Here is a 21,880-nt window from a genome sequence, read left to right as displayed (position 1 = left end):
CTTCCTCCTTCAGTGTACAGAGTAATATTTTCCTTTTTATTATTTTGATGGAAACAGTTCTAGTATTTACTTGCATCCCTGCCTTTTAGGAAACAGAATATGGTCAATGTGGTCATTGTTGGTGATTCAGAAACATCATATGGAACACCAGTTTTTCTTTTGTGCTTCTTTTCTAAAATAGTTTCACGTGGTGCTGGTTTTAAAGTTGGGGTGGATGTTTTCATGTTTCTGTTTCCTCTTCAATGTACCCCCCTGACCTTTATGAGCTGCCTTCATGGCTTCCGGTGACCATCCTTTACACCTTGGAGGTGACAGGTGGTGGGCAGAGGTGGAGGTGAGCTGGCGTGGGGAGCAAAGATTTGGTGAATAAAAACGCAATAACCACAATAGCAACCAGAAGTCCTATCACTCTTGAAAGGGTTATAGCATGCCAGACAGACAATGGGCTATGTGCTTTCTAGCCAAGGATTCGGCATTCTGCACAATAGTTCTAGAGATAGTTACTGTTAATGTTTCCATCTCACTGATGAGGGCACTGAGGTCCAGAGAGATTGAGTGACTTCCCCAAGTTCACAGAAGCAGGAAATGGCAAAGCAGAGAGAGGAACCCAGGCAGCCTGACTCCAGAACGTCCACCACGAGTAATCACTACACGTTGTGATCATTAGTGTAATTAATTATACTTAGAATAAGTAGTTAACACAGCATAATTAGCGTATAGTATAATTAGTATAGCTTAGAGTATAATTATACTAAAATAGAAGTCAACCAATTTTACTCTAAATTCCGAGCAAATGATTTCCAAAGGTATTTGACGGTGATTGTAGGTGGCATAAAGTGTGTGGACTTTGTGGCCGCTATTTTCCTTGTGACAACCGTTTTCCTTGAAGCTTTCTTATTCATTTGCTAAGCACTAGTTATCTACCAGACACTGTTCTAGAGCTGGTTATACAATCAAAAGATTATAGAATGTGAGCAACAAAAGAGACACCAGACACCCTCTAGTCCAGTGGTTTCATATCTGGCTGTATATTAGAGTTACCCTGGAAGTTTTGCAAAGGTGCTGCTGGGCTCCGCCTCCAGACCCACTGGATTAAGATCCCTGCCGGTGGGGCTTCCTGCAGGGCTCAAGTGCAGTCAGCCTCAGTGGCAAAGAAACCCAGGAACAGAGAGGTAGGTAGCCTGCCTAAAGTCACAGAGTTAGAAATTGCTAAAAGAAAACTTTCCTTAATTTTTGAAAATATTTTCACTACCCTACTAAAATTATTCCAGGTGGTTGGCAATCCATTCATTCTACAAATACTTAGGAAGAGACTGAAGGACATGACAAAATTAGTTAGTGGAGAAAGTCCGTAAGAAGTCCCAGATACCTGGCATGCCAGTGTAAGACAATCATCACCCAAAGTATAATAGAGCATCCAAAATAAATATTTTCCTGTCATATAAGTGATCAGAATGTAATTGTTCACCAAGTCTGAACTTACACAGACAAGAGCAAGTGAAAAGCAGCACAGTTTGGGAAAAACAACAATTAGATTTGGACCCATTCAAGGCTGGATTCAGATACATAGATCAATGGAACAGGATAGACAGCCCAGAAATAAACCCACGCTTATATGGTCAATTACTCTACAACAAAGGAGGCAAGCATTTATAATGGAGAGACAGTCTCTTCAATAAATGGTATTGAGAACACTGGACAGCCACATGCAAAAGAATGAAACAGGACCACTTTCTTACACCATACACAAAAATGAACTCAAAATGGATGAAAGACCTAAATGTGAGACCTGAAACCACAAAACTCCTAAAAGAAAATACCCGCAGTTATGCCTTGGACATCAGCCTTAGCAACACATTTATGGATAGGTCTCCCCAGGCAAAAGAAACAAAAGCAAAAATAAACTGTTGGGACGTCACCAAATAAAAAGCTTTTGCACAGTGAAGGAAACCATCAACAAAACAAAAAGGCAACCTATGGAATGGGAGAAGATATTTGCAAATGACATAGCCAATAAAGAGCTAGTATATAAAATATATAAAGAACTCATACAACTCCATACCAAAAACCCCAAATAATCTGAATAAAAATTGGGTAAAGGACCTGAAGAGACATTTTTCCAAAGAAGACATACAGATGGCCAACAGACACATAAGATGCCCCACATCACTCATCATCAGGGAAATGCAAATCAAAACCACATTGAGATATCACCTCACACCTGTCAGAATAGTTGGTTCCTAAAAGACAAGAAACAACAAGTGTTAGTGAAGACGTGGAGAAAAAGGAAACCTTGTGCCCTGTTGATGGGAATGTAAATTGGTTCAACTACTGTGGAAAACAGTATGGAGGTTCCTCAAAAAAATTAAAAATAGGAATATCATTTGATCCAGTAATTCTACTACTGGGTATTTACTCCCCCCAAAATGAAAACACTAATTCAAAAAGATATGTGCACCCCTATGCTTACCGCAGTATTATTTACAATAGCCAAGATGTGGAGGCAACCTAAGCGTCCATTGATAGATGAATGGATAAAAAAGATGTGGGGCGTGTGTGTGTGTGTGTGTGTGTGTATAATGGAATATTTGGGGCCATAAAAAAGAATGGGATCTTGCCATTTGTGACAACATGGGTAGACCTTGAGGGTATTATGCTAAGTGAAATAAGTCAGAGAAGGACAAATGTCATTATGGTTTCATGTATACATGGAATCTAGAACACAAACCAAAACAGAAACAGACTCATAAATACGAAGTAAAACCTGATGATTGCCAGAGGGGAGGGGACTGGGGGGATGGGTGAAATAAGGGGAGGGGATTAAGAGATACAAACTTCCAGTTATAAAATAAATCAGTCATGGGGATGAAAAGTACAACATAGGAAATGTGGTCAATAATATTGTAAGGTGACACATGGTGACTACACTTGTGATAAGCACTGAGTACCGTACAGAATTGTTGAATTACTATGTTGTACACCTAAAACTAATATGACATTTGTGTATCAACTACACTTCAATAAAAACAAATAGTAGAGAACCAGGCTCAAATCTAGCACTTTGAACAAGTGGCAAATTTGTTCATCACTGTCAACCTCAGCACTGCAGCTGGACAAAAAGGGATAATACCTCCTCTGCTAAAAATGCAATCACATCATGTAAATAAATGCTACCAGTATAGTTGATTAGCATAGAGGAGGAGTCCTCCTCCTCCTATACCTGCCAGAGCCCTGGGAACCGGCATATCTTTCTGCTCATTCATTAGGAATGCCCAGCAAAACCGTCTTCTCTCTTTAGGAGCATGCAGGCTGCATTCACGCTCTGATTTGCATCCATGCCCTATTTCAGACTTAGCACTCCTCCTTCACCACAGGGTGGTGGACAGCGGGAGGGTGGCACCCTCAGTGAACGCACTGAAATGCCACAAGCACTGAAGGTTAAAACTCAGAATCAAATGTCCTCGTGAGTCTGGAAACAATTACACGCAAAAGCTTTCAATGTCTAACTAAGCATTTTCATAGACAAATATTCTGAAGGGATGTATTTTATTTCCTAAACTGACCAAGCCACATGGGTTTTGAAGTATGCTCATGAGGAAAGCCCGTATCTTCCTTCATAAACTTTCAGTTCCTAGGACATTGCTATATACCTTATAGAATAGTAATACCTTCCTTGTTCAGTCACTGACTGGAAAATTCGCTCCTTCAAAATCAATTGCAACCAATGCAGCAGAAAGCTCTTACTGTTTTAAGTGCAATGCTCACTGCAGTGAAGGAACAGAATGATGGGCCAGTGTGAGCCCACACCGGGAGTAGAGGCACATGCAGAATTTTAATAATGCCCACATGGGCTGTATTGGGAGATAAGGAAAAGATTCCACCACAATTTCCATAATTTCCATAATTCTATTGAATCATTTTAAATTCCCTACTGTGGGCGCTCTATAAAATACTGCCTTCTAATTCTACAGCAGTACTCCCTAATGTAAGTATACATCCTGTGAAAATGTTTTTCATGTAAAATCACGTGCCACAGGTTTTTCTGAACAGGTAATTCCAAAATATAAAAACAAATGTCATAGTGAAAATATTTCCAAAATATGGGTGGCATATCTGAAGTTCCATAGGATGCTAGATATTACACAAAATAAATAAAAGAATGCATGAAAAATAAATAAATAAAAGTGGGGGTATAAATGAACAAATAATTTTGAGAAAATACGAAGCTAAGCAAAATTAATAAGTATTTATTTATTTATTTACTTATTTATTTAATGTTTATTATTTTTGAGAGAAAGAGAGAGACAGGAGCACAATCTGAGCTGTCAGCAGAGCCCAACGCAGGGCTTGAAACCACGAACCGTGAGATCATGACTTGAGCCGAAGTCGGGCACTCAACTAACTGAGCCACCCAGGCACCCCAGTAAGTCTTTTTTAACTGCATTTCTCAGATCTTGCAATGTGTATGTGTTGCAACTCTCTAAAAAGTAGATTTGGCAGAATGTCTCAAATTTATTTTTTTTTCTCATGCAGTTTTCAAGACTGAGGAACTATGGAACATGAGTTAGGGAAACGCTGACCTGAAATATTATCATAATATACTGCCTTCAACACTTATGATAAATAAGCATCCTAATCCTTCAGAGAAACAAAAGGTGGTCCACCTGGCAAAGAGACCACAAGAACCTCTCAATTAAGGTCAACAGTGATGAGCTCTCATACAGCCTTGGCAACTCCTACAGGGAGTAAAACACAGCTTTTCCCGTGGTAACTTTTGCTGGTCGTATAACCATTAAAAAGCAATTAGAACACTACATATGGTTCTGCTTTGGATGCAAATCCTGCAATGTATTATTGAGATGAATTTTTCTTTTTCATCTGTTGCATAAGTGCAAAACAACTTGAAAGTTGGAATGTGTGTGTGTGTGTGTGTGTGTGTGTGTGTGTGTGTGTATGTGTAGGACCAGAATGTTTATGTCCTCTCAAAATGTGTATGTTAAAGCCTTAACCCCCAAATAACTGTATTTGGAGACAGAACCTGTAAGAAGGTGATAAAGCTTAGATGTGGCTATAAAAGTGGGGCCCTAATCTAAGTACCCTCATAAGAGGATGAGGCACCAGAGCCCTCTCTCTCTCTCTCTCTCTCTCTCTCTCACCCTCTCCCATCTTCTCCCCCTCCCTCTCTGCCTCCAAAGAGGTCACGTGAGCACATAGGAAGCTGGAAGCTGCCTGTAAGCCAAGAGAACTGTCACCAGACACTGAACTTGGTTGGCCTTGATCTTAGACTCTCCAGCCTCCAGAACTGGGAGAGAATAAATTTCTCCTATTGAAACCATGAAGTCTGCAGTATTTTGAACGGCAGCCCAAGCAGACTACTACAATATTAGACAAGCCACCCAGCAATCAAGTCAAAACAAGCAATCAAATCAATAGCCAACAAACTGACGATGTTTATGGCTGAATCTATCAATGCATGGATTCAAAACAGTTAACACCCATGGTCTCTCTCCAGGTTTCGAGAAAACCTAAACGAGGTTTTGCATCTGCTGGACCTGGAATGTTAAGCATCACAAGGGTGAAAATTTTCCCTATTAAAAACGTCCTTTTCCAAAAAGCTGACCTTTATAGCTCATTAAACTTTAAAAACAAAAACAAAATCCTCCCCCAAACAAAATAAACAAAAAAGCCTTCTTGCAATTTTGAGCACTTGAGGCAACACAACGCCCCAGTCCTTGAGCAGCTCCATTGTGGCCTCCAGCTCCTGCCCTGCTAAGGGCATCAGGCCTTTGAAAGGCGCGCAAACCCCGTACCCGTTGGCTCACTTTAGAAAGGCAAACTAGCAGTGGTCTACGCAAGGGCCGGTGGTCCGCAGGCTCTGACAATGCAATGGCTGTGGTCTGTAGGCGCCTGACTAGGACCCGGCCGCCCGCACAACCCCCAGGGCCCCGCGCCTACTGCAATGCTCCTCATCGCTCCAGTCGTTACAGTCGTTGTGGCCGTTGCACTGCAGCTTCCGGGGCACGCAGTGCCCGCTGGCGCACAGAAAGCTCTCGCCCCCTCCGCACAGCGCTGAAATACAAGGGTGGGAACACAGCGTCAGAAGGGGTTTCCCATCAAAAGTGGGAGAAATGAAGAACAGAGGGAAAACCTTCCCTTGCTCTCCAACGGATTTGTGTCCACATTCCCTCACCGAGTTTCCTTTGGCCCTCTAGAACATGAATGGTGAAATTGCCTGGGAATAAGACAAACAGTGTTTGCGGGAGAAACGCAAAAGAAAACTCAGCACTGGGCCTGCGGGGTGAGAGGTCTCCGTGTTCAGAGCACAAGAGGGTAGGTATTCTTATCAATTGCACGATTTATGTGGGGAAAATACCAGATGTGAATATTTTTCTTAATAACTGCAAATTATTTAAAAATGAAGTGCTGTTAGTTGAACAAACATTAAAAAAAAAAAAAAGAAAGAAAGAAAAACACGCAAACAAACAAAAAACCCCAACCCTCTCCTTCTAAATTGCTGCACCAGGCGTCTGGGTGGCTCAGCCGATTGTCTGACTTCGGCTCAGGTCATGACCTCAACGTTGGTGAGTTGAAGGCCCCCACGCGGCTCTGTGCTGACAGCTCAGAGCCTGGAGGCTGCTTGGGATTCTGTGTCTCCCCCTCTCTCTGCCCCTCTTCCACTCAAGCTCCACCTTCCTTTCTCTCTCCCTCTCTCAAAAATAAATAAACATTAAAAAAAATTAAAATGCTACACAATGCTGCACAGTAAAGTTACAGTAAAAAGAGTCCATCGTTGTGTGCTTGAACCAGGCCTAGAGACACCCTGATCTGTAGTGAAATATATTTACTTGCCTTAAAAGGATGTCAGTTGACTATATCAGAGTCTATTTTGGCATAAGGAATGTGAAACATGACCTAAGGATTTTTTCATTCTTTTCTTCAGCATAGTTACATTTTAATATTTTTTGCTTAGTATTATGGTACTCTTTTTTTAATCAATATTCAATGGCTTCAAAATTACAGTAGACAAGTGTAAGACAAAAAGCTAGAGAGATTTTTTTTAAGGAAAATCATTAACAAAAGGCAAAATCAGTTCCTTTTCAAAATAAAATGGGTGTTAAAATAGACTTAAATATTTGGTAATGTGCATCAAATGCCTTTCAAATGTGCATGACCTTTCACCAAGCGCCTTATTCCTTGGACTTCATACAAAGGAAATCATTATAAATAAGTGCAAGTTTTTACTTTTAAGGCTATTTGTACAATCATGATTTATAATGAGGAAATGATAGAAAAGAACTATGCAATAGTAGGAGGCTGGTTAAATAAATTTTGTTACCTTCATAATAAGAACTACTGTTAGAGCCATTGAAAAGTATACTGCAGAAAATACTTGATGTCTTAGGACAAAGTTCAAGATAATTTAAGTGGAAAAACACTGGTACAGAAAAAAAGCATAATATAATTTGGCCTAGAAAGAAGTAAATCAATGGTTACTGTGATTATCCCCACTATTGGGATTAAAAGCAATTTTTATTTTCTTCATTTTATTTTCCTCTGTATTTTACAAATGTTCTTATAATGATGGTGTCTGTTTTTATTCAAGTATAATTGACACATAACATTATATTAGTTTCAGGTGCACGGCATAATGATTCACTGTTTGTATACACAGCCAAATGATCACTTCAGTCGTTCTAGTTACCATCCATCACCAGTGAAAGTTACAGATTTTTTTTCTTATGATGGCAACTTTTAAGATTTACTCTCTTGGCAACTTACAAATATGCACCATAATGTTATTGACTACTGTATATTTCATCCCGATGACTTATTTATTTTGTAACTAAGTTTGTACTCTTGACCCCCATTTGCTCCCATTTCATTCACACCCAACCTCCCTCCCCTCTAGAAACCATCATTCTGTTTCTGTATCTCCATGTTTTGTTTTGTCTTCTTTGTTCCTTTGTTTTGTTTTTTAGATTCCACACATAATTGAGATCATATGGTATTTGTCTTTCTCTGTCTGACTTATTTCAGTTGGCATAATACCTTCAAGGTCCAGCCATCTTGTTACAAATGGCAAAATGTCATTCTTTTTTCTTTTGGCTGAGTAGTATTCCTTTGTGTATGTGTATACCACATTTTCTTTATCCTTTCATCTATCAATAGAAACTTAGGCTGTTTACATATCTTGGCTTGTGTAAATAATGCTCAATGAATATAGGGATGCATATATCTTTTCAATTTAATGTTTTCCTTTTCTTCAGATAAATATCCAGAAGTGGAATTACTACATCAGTGTGGTAGCTCTATTTGAATTTTTTGAGGAACCTCCATATTATTTTCCATAGTGGCTGCACCGATTTACATTTGCACCAACAGTGCATAAAGGTTCTCTTTTCTCCATATCCTTGTCAGCATTTGCTATTCCTTGTCTTTTTGATAATAACCATTCAAACAGCTGGGAAGCAATATCTCATAGTGCTTTTGATTTGCATTTCCTTGATGATCAGTGGTGTTGAGCATCTTTTCATGTGCTTGTTGGCCAACTGTATGTCTTCTTTGGAAAAAAATGTCTGTTCAGATCCTCTGCCCAATTTTTAAATCAGGTTGTGTTTTGTTGTTGTTTTGCTATAGAGTTGTATGAGTTCTTCATATATTTTGGATATTGATCCCTTATCAGTTACATCATTTGCAAATATCTTCTCCCATTAGTAGCTTGCCTTTCATTTTGTTGATGGTTTCCTTTGCTGTGCAGAAGGTTTTTAGTTCCAAGTAGTCCCAATTGTTTATTTTTGCTTTTGTTTTTGGAATTTGATTCAAACATTCATCACTAAGACTGATGTCAAGGAGCTTGCCACCTATGTTTTCTCCTATAAATTTTATGGTTTCAGGTCTCACATTCAAGTCTTTAATCCATTTTGAGTTTATTTTTATGTGTGGTGTAAGAGAGTAGTCCAGTTTCATTCTTGAGCATATGGCTGTCCAGTTTTCCCAACACCATTTTTTAAAGAGTGTGTCCTTTCCCCATAGTATATTCTTGTCTCCTTTGTTGTAAATTAATTGACCATATATGCACGGGTTTATTTCTGGACTCTCTATTCCTTTCCATGGATCCATGTGTCTGTTTTTTATGTCTATACCGTACTGTTTTGATTACTATAGCTTTATAATATGGTTTGAAACCAGGGAGCATTATACCTCCAGTTTCATTCTCTTTCTTCAAGATTGCTTTTGCTATTCAGGATCTTTTGTGGTTTATACAAATTTTAGGATTGTTTTATTTCTGTAAAAAATGTCATGGATTTTTGCATCCATGTTCATTAGAGATATTGGCCTATTGCTTTCCTTTGGTTTCTTCTCTTTTCTTTTTCTTTTCTTTTCTTTTCTTTTTCTTTTCTTCCTTTCTTATGATGTCCTAGTCTGGTTTTGGTTTCAGGGTAATGCTGGCCTTGTAAAATGAGCTTGGAAGTGTCCTTTTCTCTTCAATTTTTTGGAAGAGTCTGAAAAGGATATATATAAAATCTTCAAATGGGGGGTAGAATTCACCAGTGAAGCCATCTGATCCTGGACTTCTGTTTGTTGTTGGTAGGTTTTTGAGTACTGATTAATCTCCTTACCAGTAATTGGTCTTTTCAGACTTTTTATTTCTTCATTATTCAATCTTGGAAGATTATATGTTTCTAGGAATTTATCCATTTCTTCTAGGTTATCCAATTTTCTGGCACAGAATTGTTCATAGTTTCTCAAGATATTTTATATTTCTGTGGTATCAGTTGTAACTTCTCTTCTTCCATTTCTTATTTTATTTATTTGAGCCCTCTCTCTTTTTTTCTTGGTGAGCGTAAAGACTTTTAAATGTTGCTTATCTTTTCAAAGATCAAGCTCTTGGTTACAAGCTCAAATTACTTAGTTACTATTATCTTTTCCGTCTCTATTTCATTTACTTCTGCATTGATCTTTGTTATTTCCTTACTTCTACTAACTTTGAGCTTTGCTTCTTTGTCCTTTTCTAGTTCTTTAGGTATAAGGTTAGATTGCTATTTGGGATTTTTCTTGTTGCTTGTGGTAGGCCCACATTGCTATGAACCTCCCTCTTAGAAACTACTTTTATTGCATCTCAAAGATTTGTATTTCCATTTTTATTGTCTCAAGGTATTTTTTGATTTCTCCTTTGATCTTGTCATTGACTCATTATATATTTATGTATATATTTATGTGGCGTTATTTAACCTCCACATATTTGTGACCTTTCCAGTTTTCTTCTTTGATTCCTAGTTTCATACTGTTGTGGTCAGAAAAGATGCTTGATATGATTTCAGTCTTCTTTAATTTATGAAGACCTGTTTTGGGGCCTAACATATAATCTATCTTGGAGAATGTTCCATGTGCATTTGAGAAGAATGTGTATTTTTTTGCTTTTGGATAAAATGTTCTGTAAATATCTATTAAGTCCATCTGGTCTAATATATCATTTAAGACCAATGTTTTTTTATTGATTTTTTTGTCGAGATAATCTATCCATTGATGTAAATGGGGTATTAAAGGCCTCTACTATTTTGTATTCCTGTCAATTTTTCCCTTTAGGTCTGTTAATATTTGCTTTATATATTTAGGTACTCCTATGTTACATGCATAATATTTACAAAAATTATTATCCTCTCATTGGATAGACCCCTTTATCATTATATAATGCCCTTCTTTGCCTTTTATTACAGTGTTTGTTTTAAAGTCTATTTTGTTGCGTATAAACATAGCTACCCCAGCTTTCTTTCAGGTTCTGTTTGCATGGAACATCTTTTTCCGTCTCTTCACCTGCAGTCTTTGAGTGCCATTACATCTGAAGTGAGTCTCTTGTAGGTACAAAAAAATGGATTTTATTATAATTTTTTTAATCCAGCCACTCCATGTTTTTTGGTGGGAGAATTTAGTCAATTTACATTTATTTATTTTTTTTAAATCTTCAGTGATACTTTATTTTTTTTAAACTATAAATGATATATTTGGGGGTATTTTTAGTTATTTATAAATGTTAGCATGCCAGTAAAGAAAAGTTAGAGTAGTAGCAAAACTAAAAGGCAACCGACAGAATGGGAGAAGATATTTGCAAATGACATATCAGATAAAGGGTTAGTATCCAAAATCTAAGAACTTTGTTTGATAAAATAACTTATCAAACTCAACACCCAAAAAACAAATAATCCCGTGAAGAAATGGGCAAAAGACATGAATAGACACTTCTCCAGAGAAGACATCCAGATGGCCAACCGACACATGAAAAAATGCTCAACATCACTCATCATCAGGGAAATACAAATCAAAACCACCATGAGATACCACCTTACACCTGTCAGAATGGCTCACGTTAACAACTCAGGCAACAACATGTTGGCGAGGACGTGGAGAAAGAGGATCTCTTTTGCATTGTTGGTGGGAATGCAAGCTGGTGCAGCCACTCTGGAAAACAGTATGGAGGTTCCTCAAAAAACTAAAAATAGAACTACCTTACAACCCAGCAATTGCACTACTAGGCAGCTATCCATGGAATACAGATGTGCTGTTTCGAAGGGACACATGCACCCCCATGTTTATAGCAGCACTATCAACAATAGCCAAAGAATGGAAAGGACCTAAATGTCCATCGATGGATGAATGGATAAAGAAGATGTGGTATACACACACACACACACACACACACACACACACACACACACACACAATGGAGTATTACTCGGCAATCAAAAAGAATGAAATCTTGCCATTTGCAACTACGTGAATGGAACTGGAGGGTATTATGCTAAGTGAAATTAGTCAGAGAAAGACAAATATCATATGACTTCACTCATATGAGGACTTTAAGAGACAAAGCAGATGAACATAAAGGAAGGGAAACAAAAATAATATAAAAACAGGGAGGGGGACAAAACAGAAGAGACCCATAAACCGGAGAACAAACTGAGGGGTACTAGAAGGGTTGTGAGAGGGGGGAATGGGCTAAATGGGTAAGGTACATTAAGGAATCTACTCCTGAAATCATTGTTGCACTATATGCTGACTAATTTGGATGTAAATTTAAAAAATAAAAAACAAAAAGTTACAGTAGTAATGTCATTCTTTAAAGAAAAAAACTATTTGGCAATAAGTTTGACAAATCATAAAGAAATTATATGATCAATTAACCCCTTCTGGAACTCTATCCAAAGGAATCCACAACCTTCAACTTGATTAACTGTTAAAGTTAAAATCATGCTATACCTTAAGTGTGCCATAAATTTTAAATGGCTTGATGATGACTGGCCTCAGGCTATTTCTTAAGCATCATCTCTGACCATACCTTCCCTGCCTCCTGCTTTCTGCCCTGACAATAATGAATTGGTTACTTGGGTTTTTTCAATGCATTGTGCTGTTTCTTTACACTTACTGTGTTTGTTCAAGCTGTACCTTTTGACTGAATTCTACCCACTTCCCCCAGAAAACCTTCCTTGTAGGCCCTCTGCATATTTTTGGCACAATCACAATAACTCTTAAGTATTATCCAATTAAGTTGAAGTATTAAACTCTTAAGTATTATCCAATTTCTGTCCCTATTCTCCCCACATAAAACACAAACAATAACTGAAGCAAATACCACTGAGATAGTATCTCAAAGCTGTCTGCTGTCTCATTCTCTCACTTGGACATTGTTGATGGTCTCTCATCAAAGCTCTCTACTTGGCTTCTGACAATGCTGATCTTCTCCCACCTCCTCTCTTGGCTCCTCCTCCAATTCTCTAACTGGGTGCATTTCTTAAGGCTCAGTCCAATTGGTTATTTCTGTAGTGAATTAATATTACAGGTGAATCACCAAGAATAATTTGTAAGCTAGGATCCCAAATCCCCCAGGAGGTAAGATTGGTAGGAAAGGGGTCCTACAAAAGAAATGTAAAACTCGTCTAATCTTTATTTATTTTTGAGAGAGAGAGAAAGAGCGTGAACAGGGGAGGAACAGAGAGAGGAGACACAGAATCCAAAGCAGGCTCCAGGCTCTGAGCTGTCAGCACAGAGCCTGACGTGGGGCTCGAACCCACGAGCTGAGAGATCATGACCTGAGCCGAAGTTGAACGCTTAACCGACCGAGCCACCCAGGAGCCCCATGTTAGACAGTATTTTTAAAAGATTTTCTTTTCTCATTATCAAAGTAACATGCTCAGCATAAATTAGAAATATACATGTATAGGAGCATTCAAAAGAAAAACCTTCCATCATACCACCCAGAGAAAATCCCAGTTAAAATGGATTACTTTTGGGGCACCCGGGTGGCGCAGTCGGTTAAGCATCCGACTTCAGCCAGGTCACGATCTCGCGGTCCGTGAGTTCGAGCCCCGCGTCAGGCTCTGGGCTGATGGCTCAGAGCCTGGAGCCTGTTTCCGATTCTGTGTCTCCCTCTCTCTCTGCCCCTCCCCCGTTCATGCTCTGTCTCTCTCTGTCCCAAAAATAAATAAACGTTGAAAAAAAAATTTTTTTTAATAAATAAATAAATAAATAAAATGGATTACTTTTCCTTCAGGATTTCTTACATACCTCCTATGTCAGTTTTATCATCCATGCTGATTAAGAAGTAGTTAAGAACACAGACTCTGGAGCCAGACTGCCTGAGTTTGTGTCCTAACTCCATCACTTCCTAACTATGTGGCCTTGGGCAAACTCTTTAACCTCTGTTTCAGTTTCTTCATCTGTAAAATGGGGATAATAATAACTATATTCTTGTTTATAAAGAATTGAAAGTATTTATAACATACTTAAGAGAGTGCCTGGCACAAAATCAATATTATATAATTACTGGTATTATTTTGAAAGCTAACCATTTTTATATATTACTAATAAAATTACAGGTGAGTTACCTAAAAGCAATAAAATAATAGTTATGAATAATGCTCATGTATATTAAGAAAAAAAAAACTCCCTCTGATTTTGAAATTTAGGTGAGAGATTAGTAATCTAGAAACAGGAACATACAGACAGACCTTCTCACCCTCTAGAGGCTACTACCTAGAAATCAGTGTTCAATCTGAAGTTTTTTAAAAGTATGTTTTCACTTTTATTTTTTTAATATTTATTTTTGAGAAAGAGAGAGCACTAGTGGGGGAGACACAGAGAGAGGGGGAGAGAGAACCCCAAGCAGGCTCTGTGCTGTCAGCCCAGAGCCCCATAAAGGGCTCGATCCCACAAACCAGGAGATCATGACATGAGTTGGTTGAGTCAGACACTCAACCAACTAAGCCACCCAGGGGCTCCTAAAAGTATGTTTTTAAACTGGTTAAGGGCAGAAAGATCTAGAAAGACACATTCCACCTTTAATTAAACTAAGGAGACAATTACTTGAGCTACTTACCAAGAGTGTTAAGTAAACAGATTTTAGTTGATCTTTCCTGGAGTTTATAATGAATATATACTTTACATTGTATATTCTTAGTTCATCTTTTATGATGAATATTTGTTCTTTAATGGTAGTTACGTCATGGTTTTCACCATATGAGCTACAGGACATTTGGTGAAGCAGATTTAGAAACCAGAAATAAGTACATTCTAAGACATTCTTCCAGAAGGATACCAACTCCGTTGATTCTCGTTATGCATTCACATTGGGAACCAGTTTGTCGATTTTGTCATCCTGTTGTTCCTGTATGCTGTGCACCACATGAAGCAGGTCCCTGTCTGTTTCTGACAGGATAATATTAATCTTATTTTCCTAAGGGAGCACCCAGCGTATCTTGAAGATCAGAAAGAAAGCTTCACTCGATGTTGCTGTGTTGACACAGGAAGACATTTATTCCTTGGGGTGCAGCATACAGAGCATCACGACGGGACATCTCACTTGTGAGGGAAAGGTCGGCCACTGCCAACCTGCAGCACAGTGCTCCTAGAACCAGTGCACAGGGTCACAGCTTTGACTGGAGACACCAAGGTCCTTCTTACCTCAAGAGCAAGACCATGAGATAGTTTAAAGTGACTTTTGATTCACACAATCATGGCTGCCAAGGCAACAGACACATCCACCGTGCACAACTGTCCCATTCCAGCATGTGGGAGCCGAGGCTTCCCCAGTGACAAAATTTCAGTCTTCTGATAAAATGTCTGCTCTTAGAAAGAACAGCCACCACCTGCATCAAATCCCCCTGACTACAATTCAGACTAATCCACGTTTGTTCTTCATCACCAGTCCTAGTAGAAGAGGTGACAGAAACACGCACAATTCCTTTCACTGCAGAAATGACTTTGGCCGGTCCGTGGGTGCAGTTAACACTGAATTCTACCCTGTACATTCCCCTCGTGGGGTAGTTGGGAGCTTTGGAAGGATGTATGGGCCTGGAGGTGCAAACTCCAAGCCCTTAAGCCAACTGGCTGCTGACTTCTTGAGGCGCAGCATCCTGGGCTGTGTGAGAAGAATAAATATGGACGGTTTCCCAGAGCCAGGAGCACCAGGCACTCCCTCCAGGTTTTCCAGGTTATGTGCTTCAAGGGTCAGAAAATAGGCGGATGGTAGGAGAGAGTGAGACCTGCCTTCTTCTGCAGCGCCTCCTGCATCACTTCCGCAGTCAAGTTATTGGTAAGGAAGAGTGTGTTCACAGTGTGTTGTGGGATTCGTTCCACCATAATCCAACATTGTCCCAACTTTCAGCAAGTGAGAGGGATGCAAAGTTATTCAAGGAGGAAAGCAGAGCCTTCAAATCCATGAAGGAATGGGGATTTGCAGATCAGGGAACGGACAAGCCGGACTATTGTGGGAATGAGGTGTACACGAGATGATAACATACAGAGATCAGGGAACACGGAGTCCCTCTCATTTCAGCCCCACGTCAGACCTTTTCCAGGACAATGAAGAGACCAGGCATGGCCAGAAGCTCCTGAGTCAGGACCCCTGCCCTACTCATGCCCTATGCTCTTGTGGGACAAACCAGTTTTCTGCCCCATCTCCTCGTCTGCCTCCTTTCGCAGCAGCACCTCCCACAGCCACCACGACGTGAGTCCTAGTCCATTTACATTTAAAGTAATTATTAGGTAGGTACTTACTGCCATTCGGTTCATTGCTTCTTGGCTGCTTTCTAGTTCTTTGTTCCTTCTTCTCTTGCTCTCTTCCCTTATGGTTTGATGAGTTTGTTTTTTTGGTTTTTTTTTTAGATAAGGATTTTTTTTGGAAATAAGGTCTTTTATTTGTTTTTTTAAAAATCTTTTATTCAAGTTATTTAAACGAATACAGACAAAAACCAATATTTACCCATTTCTTCCACCTCCCCCTAGACTCTGCCTCTTGCAAACACCAATCTGTTCTCTGTGTCCATGAGTTTGGTGTTTTGTTTTGCTTTTGTTTGTTTTTAAGATTCCACCTATAAGAGGGATCATGTGGTATTTGTCTTTCTTTGACTTTTCCCTTGGCATAATGCCTTTGAGGTCCATATATGTTGTCACAAATGGTAAAAATTCCTTTTTTTATGGTTCTTTTTTAATGGTTCAGTAATATTCCATTGCGTGTATACACATACACACACACACACAAACATACACACACACACACAAACATACACACACACACACATATGTATATACCATTCATCCATTGATGGACACTTTGGTTGTTTCCATATCTTGACTATTATAAACAATGCTGCAATGAATGTGGGAATGCATATATAATTTTGAATTAGTGTTTCCCTTTTCTTCAGATAAATTCCCAGAACTGGAATTAGTAGACCACATGGTAGTTCTACTTTTAATTTTTTGAGGAAAGTCCATTCTGTTTTCCATAGTGGTTGAGGCACCAATTCCACTTCTACCCACAGTGTACAAGGTTCTCTTTTTGCCACCTCCTCACCAACAGTTGTTGTCTTTCTTTTTTATTTCTTGTCTTCTTGATAATAGCCATTCTAACAGAGGTGGGGTGGTATCTCATTGTGCTTTTGATTTGCATTTCCCTGATTGTCAGTGATGTTGAGCATCGTTTCAGTTACCTTTTGGCCATCTGCATGTCTTTGGAAAAATGTCTATTCAGATCTCCTATCCATTTTAATTAATTATTTAATTATTATTTTAATTCCAGTATAGTTTACATGCGGTTAATTATTTTATATGTATTAATTATTTATATTAATTAATTATATTACTTTCAGATATAATATAATGATTCAACAATTCTGTACATTACTCAGTGCTCATCATGATTGCCTATTTCACCCATCCTCCCACCAGCCTCCTCTCTGGCAACCACCAATTTAGTCCCCATATTTCAGAGTCTGGTTTTTTGTTTCTTCTTTTCTTTGTTCATTTGTTTTGTTTCTTAATTTCCACATATAAATGAACGCATATGGTATCTGTCTTTGTCTGACTTATTTCACTTAGCATTATACTCTGTAGATCCATCCATGTTGTTGCAAACGGCAAGATTTCATTCTTTATTATGGCTGAGTAATATTCAATTGTGTATGTATATGCTTCATCTTTTGTATCCATTCATCTGCTGATGGACACTTCGGTTGCTTCCATATCTTGGTTTTTACAACTAATGCTGCAGTAAACATAAGGGTGCATATATCTAGCCTGCCAAGAACCGTCTCTCCAATAGTTACAATCCTGTGGTGCCCAGAAATACCCCCCCCCCCCCCCCCCCCCCGCCACCAGAGCCAGGTGATTAAGGAGCATCCCCTATGCAGACTATGTGCTGGCTTTAGCAACGCAGTGGGAAAGTGCAGGACGGGATCGTGCCCACTTCCTTTCACGGGACTAAGAGCTTTGGGCTGGGGCATACCACTGGCTTTCATGATGTCTGACTTTTTTAATCAGAAAAGAAAAAAGCTAAGTTTTTCACGAGTTTTCAATTCAGAGTAACAGTAAATAAACGCAACCCTTGAAAACTTCGGTCTCTCTTTGTCTCTGTCCCTCCACAAAAGATAGTGTGATCATTCGTGTGGTCAGTTGCCTGCTTGCTGTCACTGCTCCCAGAACGGTATATTCCTTGATGAGATGAGCTTTGTTGACTAAAGAGAACTAGGAAATAACAGAATATTTTAACTCAGAATTAGAAATACAGAAAAGTATCTCTTAAGAGAGTGGCTGGCACTCAGAAGGTTCTTAGTTAATATATGATGAGAAAAAGTCACTTCAATCTCAATGAAGCACAGTATATTACCAAAAAAAGCAAAGAAAAAAATGCAATTACTTAATTATTTTCCAATGGTATCAAGGAAATCAGAATTTTGATTTGCTGAACATTAATTACCAGTTGATTGATTTAAGTTTCTTATGATGTTACTTCACGTGTAATCGTCAAAAGATCAGCAACAAATGTCTGGTTTTCCTTTACATGCTACCATTTCAGTATCAATACAAATTACATCTATGGACCTCAACTACTAAAATATGAAACATGTTTATATTTTGAATAGTCTTAGAGGACTCAGCACGGGACTGCGTTCCTATACCTACAAACACAGACTTCTAAAAGGTACACAGGAAACCAGATATAAAAGGAGAACCCAAAACACTAAGATTTTACTGGCCGGTCTATACAATATCCTCTCTCTAGGGTTAAGAGAACATTTTCAAGGCATAAGTGTTTATCCTATTGTTGGGATTGTTTCTGTGTTATATTAGAGACTGCAGAAATTCCATCTGTCTGCATTTCAGCAGCTGCAATGTTTCAGAAGAATTATTGCATTCTCCACCTTAGGGCTCCGATGATTCCTCCAGAAATGTAGCTGAAAGTTCACCCGTAAATAGCTCCTAACATCTAGATTTCATCGTTAAGACCCTAAATATTTTACTCCAGTAAAGCCATCTCTTGTGTATGGTTATATCAAATCTGGATCAAATTTAAAACATAGCATTGCTTGCATTGTTTTGATTATTGATATCCCCCTGTCTTGACTGATTCAGCAGACACTGACTTCTTTTGTGTGGTTCCACAGTGGGAGGTGTGATTGCCCTTGGTTTTACATTGTAAGTTGTTTGTTTATTCTTATTCTTTCTTTAGAAGTTCATAGTTTCATTAATCAATACTATTTTTGTAAACTCAGAATAACTTTTGTTTATTTTCTGTTTGATTTCTCCTTAACTTGTATTCAGCACTTCCACTTCTGGTGTGTAAAACTCTTCAACTAGCAAAGTACTTCAAACACATCTTCTTTGGAATTTCCAAGCAGCCGCATAAAGTAGACAGGCAGGCATTCTATTCACCTTCCTTAGGGGAAACGGTGATTTACAAATACAGAAATTGGAGTGTCATGTGGTTAAGACAACAATTGCCCAAAGTCATATAGCCAGGTAGACACAGAATCATGAGGTCTGAGCTTCAGGCTCAGTCCTCCATACCACACACGCGCCTGGTTTCTTGTCCAGAGCAGTTGTGTGGTCACCTTATTTGTGGTCAGTTCAAAGACATCAGTTCCAAGTAAAAGTTCAAGTTTGTCTTTATTTTTCTATCTAAACAAAAGATAAATGTCTGCCCTTCAGGTGATTGGGACCAGGTGAGATGACATTCCATCTCAGCTCTGGGTTTTTTAGAGAACACCCTGAGAGAGCTCGTAACAAATCTGTGTCGAAATTTTTCAACCATAAATTTCACTTTCTTATACCAATTATCTTCATTCAAATAACCTTTTGACTTAGCCCTTAAGGTGAAAAAGAAAGATCCCATGAGGAGAAGTCATGCTATACAATCTTGACATGCTATACAATCATCTGTGATTCTAAGAGGTGCATGTTGGACTTTAAATCAATGGCAAATTGATCAACAGAAGATTCGTTTGTTAATCAGTTACTGGATGTTTACTATGTGCTAGGCATTATTCTAGCATCTAGGGACACAGCAGTGAAGAAAACAAAAATAATCCCCTACCTTTGGTAGCATATATTCTACTGATGGTCACCTGATAAAGATAATTTTACCAAGTAAAGGTACTTCACCACCAAAGTTGATTTCCATTTAGACACGTGGCAACTGATTAATATTAATGCAATAATAGCAGCATACAAAGGAATATTGCCTAAGACACTAGTTTACATGTCCAGATGATGGGGATAATTATGAACCACCTGATTTCAGTATTCTCTGGATTCTGAAGAGTATATACCCATGAAGATGATCAACTTTTCAGTATTTTGGTCTCTGATAACAGCCTGCTGAAATAACATCCATATCCTGAAATGACCTTTATTTGGATTTTCTAGAGCCACTTCCAGGTCTCTCGGTTTGCTCTGCTAGTATATTATGGGAGGCATTTATATTGGCAAATGCTCTCAATACTTTGATTGTTAATTTTTGGAGTCCTTTTCGGAAACTACCTACCAATCACTGACTGTATAATGTCCTCATTCACTCAGTCTTTGAGCCTTTGTATAAAGTCTGAAGCTCAGGTTCAACTCAAGGTCTGAAAAGAAAGCTGACCTGGCAGAGACTCTTATCACCTGAGCCTGTACTGAGAGCCTGTTAGCCCTTCATACTACATGCTTCTTGAAATTAAGTTACTGTCAACCTCTATCGCTCTTACCTTTTACGAGAGTATTTGACTAGACGAAAAAGAACATGTCTAATCTTTTAGTAGCTGATACAAGAATTCCTCTTGTGGAGAGCACTGTATCTTTGGGTAGATAAAAGGATTGAGGTGAAAGATATAAGATGAGAAAGGAGAAAGAAAATCTAACGATATGCTCAAGTGAGTCAACTCGTTCTTACCCAGCTTTCCACGCCATACTCACTAGCACACCCTTCTTTTTGTTGAACATTAACATGGGTAGGTATGCATGGGTATCAGAGAGCTCTGTGTATGAACGAGTAAAGCATCCCCATGGGGAAAGAGAGGAGCCAGTGCTATGCCTCACTAAAAGTTGACATTTACGTAACAATTTCAAAGAGGTGAAGGAATTAACCAACTTTCAAGGGCAGATTTCAGCAGAAGGAGGTCTCAGTGCAAAGACTCTCAGGCAGGAGCATGTCTGGCGGGGGTGTGGGGTATGGGGAAAGCAAAGAAACCCGTGTGGCCACAGTAGAGCAAGTGGTGGAGAATGTAGCAAGACAGGAAGGAGAGTAGAGGGGAGGGGTCAAACACCTAGGGCTTTGCAAAGACTTAAAAGTAAAGGCATTACAAGGTTTCAGTAAAATGTGGTATGATCTGACCTATGTTTACAAGGATCTCTGCCTGTGGTGTTGCCCTACTCTAGAGGGGCAAAGAAACCAGTGGGAACTAGTGTTAGGAGCCTATCAGAGCTGTCCAGAAAGAGTGATGGCGGCCTCGTGGGGGCAGCAGTGAGGGTGCCGAGACCTGACTGGATGCTGGGTGTGTTTTCAAAGTAGAGCCAGGAGGGTTTTCTGGCCCACACAATGAGAATTGTGAGGGAAAGACAAGAGCCAATGAGGACTTCAAGTTTCCCGCCAGCCAGAAGACTGGAATTGCCATCTCCTGAGGTGGAGAAGCCTACTGGAGGAGCAAGACTGTGGGAAAAAAGATCAAGAGTTGCATTTTGGACTCGTTGCATCTGACATATACAGTGGGCACCCAAGTAGAGATATTAAGTAGACAACTGGATATGTAAGTTCAACGTCTGGGAAAGAGGATAGTAGTAAAATCCAAATAGAAACAATAGTAATATTAATGTGTGAGTTGTCAGCATACCGATTTGACACCATGTGCCCAGATGAGATTTTGGCAATGTGAGGTCAGTGGGGACTCTAATAAGAGCAGTTTCAATGGAGTTCGAAGGACAAATGTCTGTGTTTAAGAGAGAATAAAAGGAGAGGAAGTAGCTCAGAAAGGCAGGACAACTTTGCTGCTGCAGAAGCGAATAAATGGGTGGTAGATATCAAAGGAAGTGGGGTGTTTTTTTAAGGCATTTTTAAGTGATTTTGTATGAG

General features: G+C 39.0%; 1 protein-coding gene and 1 pseudogene across 5 annotated transcripts in view; both read right to left on the bottom strand.

The window, feature by feature from the left end:
• The window catches only part of CORIN (corin, serine peptidase), a 256,107-nt gene that overhangs the window by 88,052 nt on the left and 146,175 nt on the right, over positions 1-21,880 (bottom strand). For all 5 annotated transcript variants that reach the window (XM_086705122.1, XM_086705120.1, XM_086705119.1 and 2 more), the window contains exon 6: positions 5,956-6,069. In XM_086705122.1, coding sequence (XP_086561248.1) covers positions 5,956-6,069 — 114 coding nt within the window. The remainder of the gene's footprint in view (positions 1-5,955; positions 6,070-21,880) is intronic.
• LOC112858389 (NIF3-like protein 1) lies at positions 13,529-16,503 on the bottom strand (annotated as a pseudogene).

Source organism: Puma concolor, chromosome B1 (assembly GCF_028749965.1).
Source record: "Puma concolor isolate L17-30 chromosome B1, mPumCon1.1.hap2, whole genome shotgun sequence".
In the NCBI taxonomy this organism is placed as follows: Eukaryota; Metazoa; Chordata; class Mammalia; order Carnivora; family Felidae; genus Puma; species Puma concolor.
This window is presented reverse-complemented; position numbering and strand designations above follow the sequence as displayed.